The following is a 14,449-nucleotide window of genomic DNA, read 5'->3' as shown; positions in this document are numbered from 1 at the left end:
GTATTTTTGAAGATTTTATTTTCTCACGTAACTTTTTGACAAAATCAATTACTCATCATTACTGTATGATTTTTTTTAACCCTAGGCAGTGGCTAAACCTAAATGTAACCCGTTTTCTTTTTGGGGGGAGCCCCCTCCCCCCCCCCCCATACCCCCTATTGACTGTGGTTGCATTCAATTCCATAGCGCCATACCCAATAAAGTCTTTCTGGTTGAAAGTCAAACACTATCGTCTCCATAACCATTAGCCCAGTGGTAAAGTGCTCGCTTGATGCGCGGTCTATCTAGGATCAATTGCCATCGGTGGACCCATTGGGCTATTTCTCGTTCCAGCTAGTTCTCCACAACTGGTGTAACAAAGGTTGTGGTATGTACTATCCTGTCTGTGGGATGGTGCATATAAAAGAACCCTTGCTGCTAATCGAAAAGAGTAGCCCATGAAGTGGCAACAGTGGGTTTCCTCTTTCAATATCTGTGTGGTCCATAACCATGTCCGACGCCATATAACCGTAAATAAACTGTGTTGAATGTTGTTAAATAATAAAAAAATTAAAAAAAATTTAAAAATTCCATAACCATTACTTCTCAAAAGAACATGCATTTTTAAAAATTAAGAAAAATGCATTTTAGTGTATTACAAAAACCTGGATGACCAGAACTACTTCAGGTGTATCAAAATGAATATTCTAAATAATAAAATGTAAGTACACGTTTCTAATTTAAATGATCAAAAACGGTTTTACTAGTGAAAAATATTACGAAGTGTTTAAAAACTAGGCTCTGTTACTTTAAGAATTTGTCGTAAATCTACAACAATTTTGACAAGTTTTTATCGGAAGCAAAATGCTGACATACAGCAATTTTGAGTTGCCTACAACAATTTTAAACCAGTGACATTTTGCAACAAAGTTAAAATTCAAAAATAATCCATGACAATAATTTTCATCCAGTAGTAACAGACTGCCATTGGTAAAACCTACGACAATTAACATCACCGCTCTGGCAACCGAGGTCTGAAACAGGTTTCACTGTGTGTCTGCTTACATGTGTTTATCAGTGCTTTCTGTGTGTGTCTGATTAATGACGGTATAACTGTACACACAAGCAAAGGAACAATAGATTGTTTCAGATAATCATACCTATGATGATCATGGTTCACAGCAGGTTCAAACAGGATTTACGAAGCAACAGCTAAATTTCATTCAATAAGATAAATCATTTTAGATCTTCGCAATAGTCAGGCGTTCCAGGTTAATTATTACAACACCTGTTCCATGCAGGATGCATAAATAGCTACATGTGGACATATGTACGTGTATGTATGTTGTCTGGCACTAAATCCAAAACTCCTGTGACATATAGTTTGATATATAGATAGATACAAACACACACACACACACACACACACACACACACACACACACACACACACACACTGTTATCTAAACAGACTGTCCTGAGTTTGTAAGATGTTTTCAACTAATAAAAATCTCTTTAAACAATTAAACTTACATGTTAAATATAGTTTCTTGTTTAGAGTATCAGTATTTGTATATTCAATGTGTTTCTTTTCATCCTAATGTTCGTAAGCAGCCCATGCAAACTGGATTTGGTCTGAAAATGTGTGTACATTTTAATGTATGTATACACATATGAAAAAATTATGTCTAAATCAGACTTTGAAATCAGCCAGGTTTCTTGGTCCCAAATTTTCTAAATTCTAATATACTGTGATCCTCTAAAAACCGGATCCTGACTAAATGGGATAAATATTAGGTCTCCGGGGTGATCTCATTTAGACAGGTTTCACTGTTGTTAGCAAATGAAGTGAAGTTTAATCCTAGTACATACATATACAAACACCAGGATGACCAGAAACACATTTAATATACAGCCACTGATATACTGACAAAATGTATTAAATCTATGCAACTGCAGTCATTAAAACATCTCTAGTAGTCAGTAACATCTCAACCATGGCAACAAACTCAGGATATACATTGTACATACATGTATATTTATGTAGCTTACAACAGAATTCACTTTTATATATATACTCACGGAAAAAAAATTCTGTGCATCATTAAAATTTCAGTAGGACTTGTGATTTACATAGATGTGATTTACATAGATGTACTATTTATCTGTTAAAAGTATGGTGATCCACTCCTGCCTTCTGAACCTGAAGTACTGTCTACAAAACGCTTAGTGCGCCGTCGGTGATGATGTAACAGAACAACATACTGATGTACGGTCATGGTCGTACTTTGTTATCACCTAATCGGTTGCATTCAGTTCTTCCACTGATTGGCCATAACTTAGAGATGGATTAGGATGTTAAACATATCATTTCCAAATGATTCCATATGTGCACCCGCTTAATACTGACGTGACGTCACGTGTCGACTCCCTAAACATGGAAGATCCCTAGTACCCCTAAACTGTCGAGAACATCTCCGCAGATATTGCATAGTGTTGTGATGAACACCAATGAATACCAAAATTATTAGCAACAGCGTTTGTGCCATTCTAACCTCAATCATACCCATCGTTCGAAGGAGTCCATTTTCTGGGAGGTGTGGCATCACATTGACGATGATCAGATACCAACAAAAATATTTTTCTGAGTGATGAGAATCCACACAATAGTTTTAAAGTCCAACGATAAGAAAAATTACATCAAACAGGAGCACGTGACCAAGAATGCTAGTAATGCAACTGAAATTTTTATAATCAGATTTCAAGTAAATTATATTCTATTTGCAATCATTTGGTGCACAGGAACTTTTTTCCGTGAGTATATATATACATATACAGAGGATACTCCCCAAGTTTCTTGTGATATCATATTTTATCAGCACAAATTGATAAAAGTATGAAATCCAAAGCTTACCGAGGATTTTTATACTTTTATCAATGAGTGCTGATAAATTATGATATTACAAGACACGAGAGGGTCATTCTGTTTATCATCCATTATCATTCTTTTCATTTGCGACAATTGTAAACAATGTCAGTAATGTGGGTTGAATGTCACTGTATTTGGCAGTGGTAGACTCCTTAACTAGCAAAACGACAATGGTGTAACGTCACTAATGATAGGTTTAGCGCTAAAACATGCACAAGATTATATGAAGCGACATCTCCTAGGAGAATATCACAGGAGATGGATAATAAACAATATTATTTTCACACTGCTACAGATAAATCTGGGACAAACGCCATGCTAAAAAAATTAATAATAATAACATATTTTAAATCATTTTAAAGGCATATCGCCATGGATGTAAGGACCTTATTTGTCTTAACATTGATAATAAATTCAAAATTACATTCATTTTGGGATAGCAAACTTCGCTATTGTATCACCCAAACTTTGCCACAATGGAGAGAAATTTGTGTCAACCCTATCAGCAAAGTTCTATAGATTTTAAATTGTGAACCATCGCCATAATTCAATTAATTTTAGAAAATATCATTAATACGTGATATATGGTTGAATAAAGTACTTTTAGAGACAAATGAAATGTATATATTTTGAGGTAATACTTTGTTGGTCCATTAAATAGGTCAATGGTCTGAGGAAATGTGCCTTTAATGGCCTGAAACATCTTCCCTGAGAATACAATCTTGGACAACCCCTCCATTTATCTGTAGGTCTACACTGTCATACTTAAGTTATAATGAGTCTGTCTGCAAATATGTCACGCCCAGTGCATGCTATATATAACACTGGCCTCGGTGGCATCGTGGTTAGGCCATCGGTCTACAGGCTGGTAGGTACTGGGTTCGGATCCCAGTCGAGGCATGGGATTTTTAATCCAGATACAGACTCCAAACCCTGAGTGAGTGCTCCGCAAGGCTCAACGGGTAGGTGTAAACCATTGCACCGACCAGTGATCCATAACTGGTTCAACAAAGGCCATGGTTTGTGCTATCCTGCCTGTGGGAAGTGCAAATAAAAGATCCCTTGTTGCTAATTGGAAAGAGTAGCCCATGTAGTGGCGACAGCGGGTTTCCTCTCAAAATCTGTGTGGTCCGTAATCATATGTTTGACGCCATATAACCGTAAATAAAATGTGGAGTGTGTCGTTAAATAAAACATTTCTTTCTTTCTTTATTTTGCTATATATATATAACATAACCATGTTTTATTCTAAATCTAGGGGTGGAACGTAGCTCAGTGGTAAAGTGTGCAGTCGCTGTGGGATCAATCCCTGTTGGTGAGCCCACTGGGCTATTTCTCGTTCCAGCCAATGCTCCATGACTGGTATACCAAAGACTACAGATGGTACATATATGTACTATCCTGTCTGTGGGATGGTGCATATAAAAGACCCCTTGCTGCTAATTAATTGAGTAGCCAGTGTAGTGATTGTAGATTACCCATTTGTCCAACATCATATAACCGTAATTACAATGTGTTGAGTGTGCTGTTAAATAAAATACCGCTTTCATCTTTTTGTCTTTGATTAGTGATAATGAATATTCATTTATGTAAATATTGAAATTATCTACATGTGTATTCTCAGGAGGTCAATATATTTTGTTATCGAAGGTTGAAAACAATACAGGATACAACCCAACCATGAAAACAATACAGGATACAACCCAACCATGAGAACAATACAGGATACAACCCAACCATGAAAACAATACAGGATACAACCCAACCATGAAAACAATACAGGATACAACCCAACCATCTCATGTGATCACTTGTAATAAGAGAACCTTCACACACAATCACTATGAATCACATATTAGGTGTGTACAGGTATGTCTCATTATGTATGCAGTTATGTCAATTAAATGTAGTAAATAAGCAGTTCACAGTTTGCACTGTAAACTAGTGTAACATACATACATTGTATGTATGTATGTATGTATGTACATAAAATTATAAAACAATTTTTTTTAAAAGATCACCCCCCCCCCCCAAAAAAAAAAATGACAATATTATAAAATCAACCCCAAAACAATGAATTACTGGTTACATAATTATATTCATTTGAAAATTAGCCAACATTACACACAAAAAATGCCAAAAGTTGATCACATTGATACAAGTTTAAACTGTACACAATGACACTTATGACAATATGTATATTTATAAATATTACTAACTATATTACACACATAAGCCACAATCAATCAACAACACGCTGTTACCATAGCTATGTTGTCGTTGCATCGGCAACTAAGACAGTTATGACATGCAAGTTCATGCAGAATAAACCAGTTCACATACAAATTAAAACAGGAAGGTAATTAAAAAACGTTTGAACGTAGGAGACCAGGATGTACTGTGAGCGATAAGCTGTGGTAATGATGTTCCGTAGATTAAGATCAGCCCAGTCAACTCAAGCTGCAGGGTGTGTAACAGATTACAGATGTTGCAGTTATAGATTCTTACACTTCATGCACAGCTGACCCCAGTAATCAATTAGCTGGGTCAAAGTACTGTAGGACACTGCATGTTTCCAAGTGCAGCCAGTTCCCGTACTACTCACTTTAAACTCCTCCCAAAACTAACAATTCATAGGTGGGGCATTTTTACTCACATAAACTCTTTTTTTTAGCCAAGTACTGAAGTAGATACAAAAATGTAGAGAATAAATAAATGAGTACCTTGTTGTTATCATTTCATTTCAATTAATTTCCATACTTATATCCAAGTAAGATTGAAGTACGCTGTCCTTGGCACATACCTCAGCTATCTGGGCTGTCTGTCCAGGACAGTGGGTTAGTTGTTAGTGGTTAATGAGTGAGGAGAAGATGTAGTAGCCTTACACCTACCCAGGTAGTCATTAAAACTTGCTCTGGGTGGAGCCGGTACCAGGCTGCGAACTTAGTACCTACCAGCCGTATGTCCTATGGCTTAACCACGACAAGTTTATCAAGTTTGTGTTCCAAGTGTTCATTATAAATGCACTAATTTAATACAGGAGATTGCATACCTGTTATTTCTCCATAGCACTATATACACAGCTACATGTACTGTACTAGTTCAGTTTAAACATCTTTAAAAACAATTAATTCAAAATCAGATCATTTTACCATGAAATTAGCAACTTAATTCTGACATACTTGTAGCTTCGAGAATAAATGGTACTGTTCACATGTAAATGTAGAACAGATTCAACTACCAGCTATATAATACATGTTTTTGTAAAAGTGAAGTTTAGTTCAACCTCAAAGAGTTTATGGGTTCAGGGCTTCTAGATTATGGTAGCCTCACTCCCATGGCTAGTGATATTCAATGTTGGGCTAGTAAATAACTACTATCACCATGCCCGACGGCTAGTGAAAAAAAGTTGTCAAATGCTGCATAAGTATTTTGTAAATATGAATATTCTGTCCACTGCCACCCCCCAGTCTACTTATTTTCAGCTCTATCTCCCTCTTTAGGTAACGTATCCCATTATTACTATTAGTAAAATTGTATTTACTTAAAGTAGGGCTAACGACATGTAGTTCCTTTTCAATCGTGGATAATACCTTTTAAAAAATCACTGATCCCATGGCTAGTGGATTTTAAAAAATTTCTAGAAGCCCTGGGGTTGTTCCAATAATATTGATGGTATCCACTGGCATTTTGTGTAACCCGTTAAAACCACAGAGTACATGTACCGAGGGTTTCCGCCAGAAGAAAAAAAATTGGGTACGTATTTATGAGTTTGTGATCGCGGAGCTGCGCTGAGCGCCTTATTGGGAGGGGCAGATATCCGGAGAAGCGATTTCCCGGCATTTGGAGTCTGAAATCTGGGCCAGCTCATTTAACTTTTTAAACAAAGTTCATTTATTATTTTTTATTTTACCCTAACCCGGACCGGTTACGCTGGTACATTTTGATAGAGTATGTCATGAACCCCCTCCCTCCCATATGCTCTTTGCATGTGATATTCAACCCCTCCCATTCATGGCGCGTACATATTTTATTTAGATGTTATGTCTGATAACCTAATAACATCATAAAAGTAACAACAAAAAGGTTTACAGGGTAAATATGTTGTATTTGTGTCATTAATTTTTATTTTATTTGTTCTTTTTGTGCTTAAAAAAAAACCTCGCCCATCAAGATGAAATATATTTCACATATAAACAAATGATAGAAAATTTGTAAACACATGAAAGAATAAATTAAATATATTAATACAATATTTTTCACAAATATACAAAGTTGATCTTACGTAACCTACAGCAAGTGCTACTCGTAATTAATATGGATTCATGTAATGAAATTACTACCGATAATGTATTAAGCACTCCAGGAAGACAAAATCATAATTATAAACATTTTTTAAATTTATTTATTTATTTATTGGGGGGTGGGGGAAGACATAAAAAGAACAAACTTGTTTCCATTTTATTATTTTTAGCCATTAAAAAAAAGAAGATTTATTTTGGGTAGGTAATTTTATCCTAGAATTATTTTTGGGTACGTAATTTTACCCTTTTACCCTGCTGGCAGAAACACTGACCTAACTGTCCTAATTTTAATGCAAATGAAAATAGAATTCTCACAACTTCAAGGGCTTGTACAGGTATATCTGTATATCTGATGGTTTAAAAACTAATTACATTTATTTTAAAATATTTGCATTTTTAGAAAGGGAAAAAACATTTATTTAGTATTATTAAACACTAAAATTACCTTGCCACGTTTGTGATCATCAAAGCTTGACTTGTAAGCTTATACCAGACAGTGCATACATATAGGTGGGGTTTTCCGATTAACCCGAACAGTCACCATTGAGTGAGTGAAATTCACGCAACAATAACATGTGACGGCATTGCATCTGGGTGCATTTTCAGTCTTTATGACTTTTTTGGAACATTTTGTAAAAGCAAAACCAATCTCTCAGATAATTTAACCTCATTTAAAGATTGTACAGTCATACCAATGTCGGTGGAAATCTGTGAATGATTAAAAACATAAATAATAAAGTACCTACATGTATGCATGCCAATACAAAAATATTGCTATTAAATTAAACACACACAAGTGCAAATAATTTTGATGGTTATTATGTGAACTTTACTGAATGCATCCTAAAATATAGAAAAATATTTCAGTTATGTACATTTGTAGAAAACATGTGGTGTATCATTTTAAAAAAGAAAGACTGACCGTAGATCTAGATGTTAACGTTTAGCCATTACTATTATTAGCTCTGGGCTATTCCAGATGTAATCACATGGGGTTGAAGTGGGATGCAGTTAACAATGCCAAATATTGCTCTTTATTGATTTTTGTTATATATATATATACGAGTTATTATGGTGCTAAATGTGTGCGAATAAAATGATAAATAAATAATTTACTGATACATGCATGTAGGCCACACAGAAAATCGCACCTTCACCCATTTCATCAATTTTATTTTTTAATTTAATTATTTTTAGATTTTTTTTTATTATTAATAAATTAATTATTTTATTATTATTATTATTATATATATTTAAAAATATATATATTTCTTGGAAAAAAATTAAATTAAATTAATCATCCACAATATACAACACTAAATTACCCAGAAAACATGCGTCTGACTCTATTAGTCATAAAATGTTAATTACAAAACGATCCCCTATGACACTTACAGGTGATATCCAAGACAAGTACAAACAAAACAGGAGCATAGGCTGGAGGGAGGGAGGGAGGGTGGGGTATCATCCGATATCCCCTTCTGCTGAGGCTAAAATATTGTTTTAAAGTTCAATATATTAGGCTATACAGGTGTCCAGGGATATTTTATTTGCTTGCATAAGTTTAAATTATTAGTTATGCTTTTGTATTCACATGTATATATATTAATATATATATACATGCTTTATTATTTACATTTTTAATGATTAAATCACTTCCACCAACTTTGATATGAGGTTGTATTATCCGACATACTGGTTTTGCTTTCACAAAATGTACTAAAACAGTAATAAATACTGAAAATGCAACCAGATGCAATGCCTTCACATGTTATTACTGTGCGAGTTTCACTCCCTTAATCACATGATTCTAAATATGGCTGCCGCACACAGTACTTTGCTATCACTGGCCAATAAACCTGTCTATATATATACAGTTGAAGAGTTTCATCGCAAAATGCGATAAACACCATATGTATTAAAAACCATTGTGCGAACACCACTCCGAAACTGTTCACACGTAGACAAACACAAGTTCAAATTCAGTTTTCAACAAAACGCGATACGACTGTCTCAGGATATATCGCAGATTGCAGAGAAACTGGCGTAGTGTGTATGGTGGTTTGGAAAAAAAGGTTTTAGGATTGGGTGTGTATAGTGGCATTTATCGCGTTTTGCGATGAAACTCTTCAGTTGTTTAAACCAGCCTTACTAACGTTAATTTTGCACAGGGTACATACAATAATCTAATTTGCAAATATTTATATTAAATAAATATAAATTGCAAATTATTTCTATTATAAATCTCACCAAAACCAACTGTGGATCGTCTTAGGCCAGTCTTTGCATGAATGACTTCAATAATTTGAAATGTTGACTTATCTGCCACTAACATTTTCTCCATGTGTTCAATAAAAGACCCAACCGTAGCTCCATAAATGATCAATCCAGACATTTTGAATGTTATAATCCCACCAGACAAAATAACACACTTTGTGTGATATTATGCAGAACACAAACAAATGACTTGAGCTTTAAAATTCCTTCAAAATCTCAACAAAGTCTTCTCAGGACACAATAAAGACTTGAATATAAATAATGGTGCTTGTAAGAAGCTGTGAGTACATGAAAACACGGAAAGCTTTAGCTGATTATACAAGTACGAAGATGTAACTACATAAAGATGTATAACACACAACTACACATGTACATTTAGGTATAGTCAAATATGCAAGTTTTACAAATTTATGCATGTATTCTGTACGTGGTCCGTGTACCAACTGCTCAAACGTCACAATAGATGTTGAATGTTGATTGTTGATTGTCTATTTTCAGTGCCGCCAGAAACCCCATTACATTAACATCTGTATACAAACACAATGTACAAATACTCCATAAAAGCAGTGATAATATCAGTTTGTGTATTAATATTGAAGAACAAATGAATTTATAACATGTTAAATGCAACCATAAATTGCTTTACAGTGCTTTGTCAGCTAGATGAAATTAATAATAAACTAAATACACAGTTATTTGATCTGCACCAACAACCTGACAGCTGCAAAATGGATTTTGGACTTTTGATCTGCGTGAAAAAAAAAGATCATAATATGCATACATGTATATATATATATATATATATATTGAACACTTTTAATAAATTACACAAAGGTCCGAGGATAGTTAGCAAGGGGGAGGGGTCTAGACTGTGGCAACCAAATTTATAGTGGTGGTTGATTCACACTCCCCCAAAAAATAAATTGGGAAAACAAAAATTTGCTAGGGAGGGTTTAAAACCACTACAGTAAATCCTCACCCTGCATAGGAAACAACTCAATTTGCAGGTTATAGTAAATATTTTATAAATTGAGCAGATTTTTACATTAAATTTTAATACTGACCAAGATACTGGGTACAGATTTTCGAAGCTATATTAGCACTCTGATATCATAAAACCATCATAGGCTATGACGTCACTTGCCACGGACTACAACAATTTTACAATATTGCAGTGCTACAATTGTTGATCAAGATACGTACCGGCTACAGATTTTCAAAGCTATCTTAGCACTACGATATCATAAAACCACTGTAGGCTATGTCACTCGACATAGCCTACAACAATTTTACAATATGGTAGTGCTACGACAGCTTTGAAAATATGGGCCCTGGTGAAGTTATACAGTTGCATTGTGGTGTGGTCTGTATAGATCTTTATGCAGACATTTTGACAATGTTAAATGAGCTGGAGAGACTTGAGGTCTTTTCTTCACAACAACTGTGCTGCTGCTACTTTAACATGTTTAATGATCTGTTACCACTCTTAGTAGTCTTACCACAGAATTGCCCTTAATAATTCTGTTAGAATAATTATTAACAAAAAAGTTAATATGGTACATGTATATACGTACAGAAATAATATTTCATATTTTACAGTCAAGAACAACTGGAAAGTGAACAACCTGACATAAACCTAATCCATTCTAAATAGTAAAGAAAACTTTTCAAAAGTGTAACCCCAATGAATAAACAGGAAAATGTCATGTTTAAAATTATGTTACAGTGCATGCATCGCAAAAATGTCTATTTCTGTGCATTTCAACATTTTCAGCCTGTATGATCACTACACAAAAATATATATATATATATATATATATATGTTTCTGTATGTACTGGGGGAAAAATCCTACCCTTTGAGATACTGAGGTATTGAATTAGTGCATTAAGCACTACAAATGCAAGGCTCACCCTGTATATATTGCAAAATTGGTCAATTGCTAATTTTTATATACATGTACAAAGTGGCTACAACATTTAGTTTTTGGCTGGAAAAAAAACAAAATCCTTAAATTAAGCATATATTTTTAAAATTTCAAGGAAATAGTCTACATATATCTCAAAATGGGCTAAACCAAACGTTGTTCCAGTGTGAGCCTTGGGAATAATATACAGTAGTGTAGTTCTAAGGTCTGGATTCGAACTCCAAACATTTGGGTTGATAGACAAGCACTCTGACCACACATCCATCAGTAGACCATCAAACAAACAGAGATGCATTTTAATACGTATAAAGCTCAAAGGGATGTATTTTGAAGGAATGAAAAAAATATGTAAGGAGCAAAACAAACGTTTAGAAATAAATGAAAAGAATTGTTAATGTTATCTAACATTATGGAATCACATTCAATTTAAAATCTTTATTCTTTTTCAGCAATATTGAAATCTTCATTAAAATAATATATGTACTTTGATCAGTTCACCAAAACAAATTCCTGCAATTCACTCAAATGAATGAACTGGCATTATCTTGATGTCTACATGTACATTCGTCCAGTTCAAGTATATAAAAGTTAAGTCGGCTTATACATTTTACCATCCTTTTTTGTACCAGACATTGAGGGGCAAAATAAAGGGTTAGCCTACATGTATCCACAGAGTTGGCTATTAATATGTAAACAGTGATGCACCAGGCCTTAGGATTACAAATTTCATGGGAAACACTTTTTCGGTTGCGGGCCTTGTGATCACGGGAACACATCAGAAACTGTTTTCAGGTTCCGTGAAAACAAGTCATAGGAACTCATTTAATACCATTGATTTAAATTATTATCACAAAATTTGGTGCAAAGATATGTTTTCAAACTCGATATAAAGTTGATTTTCAACACGCCCTCTCATTATATACACATGCTGTTTTGATTTTGACAGCTAAATCAAAATAATTAATTAGGCCTACGTCATTTCCTTCCATAATGAAACTACAGGAAATAGTGGGGCCTATTCGACTGCCATCTTCAGCACTCAAGCACATGTGTGAAGTTGACTTTTTTCAACTTCAGTGATAGTAGTCAGAAGGTTAAATATTTTCTACAAAATTATATTTGAATTTAAATACTATTTGTTGACCCCTATATTTAAGACATACACTACAAATAATTAGTGCCAGTAATTTTGGTTTAAATTAAATGTGTCACACGTTTGATTGAGCGTGTGTTCGAACTCTGATTCATGTTTACCTGAACCGGAACACTGAGAAGTTCGGTTAACACAACAATCCGAATCAGGTCTTGTGATTGTGTCAAACACACTCTCCAAGTGTGATATTAGAAACATAATTTTAAAAAAATGAGAAAAAAAAATGAAATTTTGGTTCCATGATTTTACAGAAACGATCGTTACTGTGAAATCCAAAGGCCTGATACACATATACATGTACAGTAACATGGGATGCAACAATTCATTTTTTTATTTTCAATCTGATTTTAAATATTTGGTCTACAGATTGATTTATTCACAACACTTTTCACAAGTACATGTATGCCAGCTATTGTACATGCAATTTAAAGGGACATTCCTGAGTTTGCTGCAAATTTTAAGATGTTATCCACTAACAGAGACTGTTTAACGATTGTAATTACATATCAAATATATGTTTCTGCATAAAATATTAGTGGCTGTATATTAAACGTGTTTCTGATCGTTCTAATATTTGTACTAGGTTAAATTTCATTTTATTTTCTAAAATATTTTTTTGGGTATGTACAAAATTATTTGAAGATAAAATCAAGATTGGGCTTCTTACAAATATTAGGACAACCAGAAACACACTGAATATACAGACACTGATATTCTAAATAAAAAAAAAATATTTAATATGTAAGTTTAATGGTAGAAATATTTTATTAGTCGAAAAAGTCTTACAATGCAGCAAACTCGGGAATGTCCCGTAATAAAGTATTTTAAAAGCAACAAAGTTTATGTTTAAAAGTTTGCAAAATAATTCAAAAAATAAATGTATTATAAAAAGCAACACTAAATAACAAAACAATGAACTGAATGGAAAACAAAAACACTTTTTACCATTGATGTACCATTTAAAATAGAGCACATACGACATTTATACTTAAAATAAACCTGTGGACCTAAAACTGTGAATATTGTGAACGTCAATTAATTGACATTGTTGTGCCACCAATGGTAACCAATATTTGAAATGTTTTTATGGGGGTTTTTTAAGGGGAAGGGTAGCACCCCTTTGATTTTCACCATGCAAGAACACTGTAAATGAAGGGTTTTACTACTACGGTTTGTAAAGTTTTCCATTAAGATAATTGTTTAAACTTTATTGTTGATGAAAATGCTTCTGAATTGAGAAGAAAAGCCTTACAAATGAACGAGAAGCAGACGACAAGAAATCTGACGTTTAATGCGCGAACCATGCATGAGAAGTTAAACATCACGGAATTTTAAGCATAATGGAATTAGGGACATTGATGATACTTTTTCCGTGGGAAATATGTTACATCCGTTTTGAATCAAACACCAATACCTGATGCCAGATACAATCTTCGGACACCAGTCTTTTGTTCCAATTTCTCGAAGAGATCATTAACAGCATTCTTCTGGTGAAGGAACTTGTCCAACTTCGCTTTCCAAGTCTCAACGTTCTCCGATACAGCCGACGCCATTTTGGAAGGTGCCATGGTTAAATAGCTCTTACATAAAATACTCCCAATAATTTTGTATGCGCATGCGTTGTTTTCGGGAAGCGCTGTGAAAGTGTTCTCTCTAAACATTTGCAATATTTTGGTTATACCTTCAAAGAAACCATAAATTGACCTTATACTGTGACATGGAAGTCTAAAGTCTATAGACCTTCCCACAGGGAATGTGTTTTTTTCTCAATAATATGGAATTAACTACAAATTAATTTATTTCGGAGTTGATTATTTTCTAAACTGGACACAAAAATTAGATTCAGTTTTGTATGGGAATATTTATATGTTTCAGTTCTATA

General features: G+C 34.0%; 1 protein-coding gene across 3 annotated transcripts in view; it reads right to left on the bottom strand.

Moving 5' to 3' along the window:
* Positions 1-14,449, bottom strand: part of LOC121382591 (receptor expression-enhancing protein 5-like) — a 45,324-nt gene that overhangs the window by 23,671 nt on the left and 7,204 nt on the right. For 2 of the 3 annotated variants that reach the window (XM_041512105.1, XM_041512114.1), the window contains exon 1: positions 13,982-14,142. The exons of the other annotated variant lie outside the window; for it this stretch is intronic. In XM_041512105.1, the coding sequence (XP_041368039.1) occupies positions 13,982-14,135 (154 nt within the window). In that variant the 5' untranslated portion in view covers positions 14,136-14,142. Of the gene's footprint in view, positions 1-13,981; positions 14,143-14,449 lie in introns of those variants that run through there. 3 annotated transcript variants of the gene reach the window in all.

The sequence above is a fragment of the Gigantopelta aegis genome, chromosome 2 (genome assembly GCF_016097555.1).
Source record: "Gigantopelta aegis isolate Gae_Host chromosome 2, Gae_host_genome, whole genome shotgun sequence".
NCBI lineage: Eukaryota > Metazoa > Mollusca > Gastropoda > Neomphalida > Peltospiridae > Gigantopelta > Gigantopelta aegis.
The sequence above is the reverse complement of the archived record's forward strand: the minus strand, read 5'-3'. Positions and strand labels throughout refer to the sequence as shown.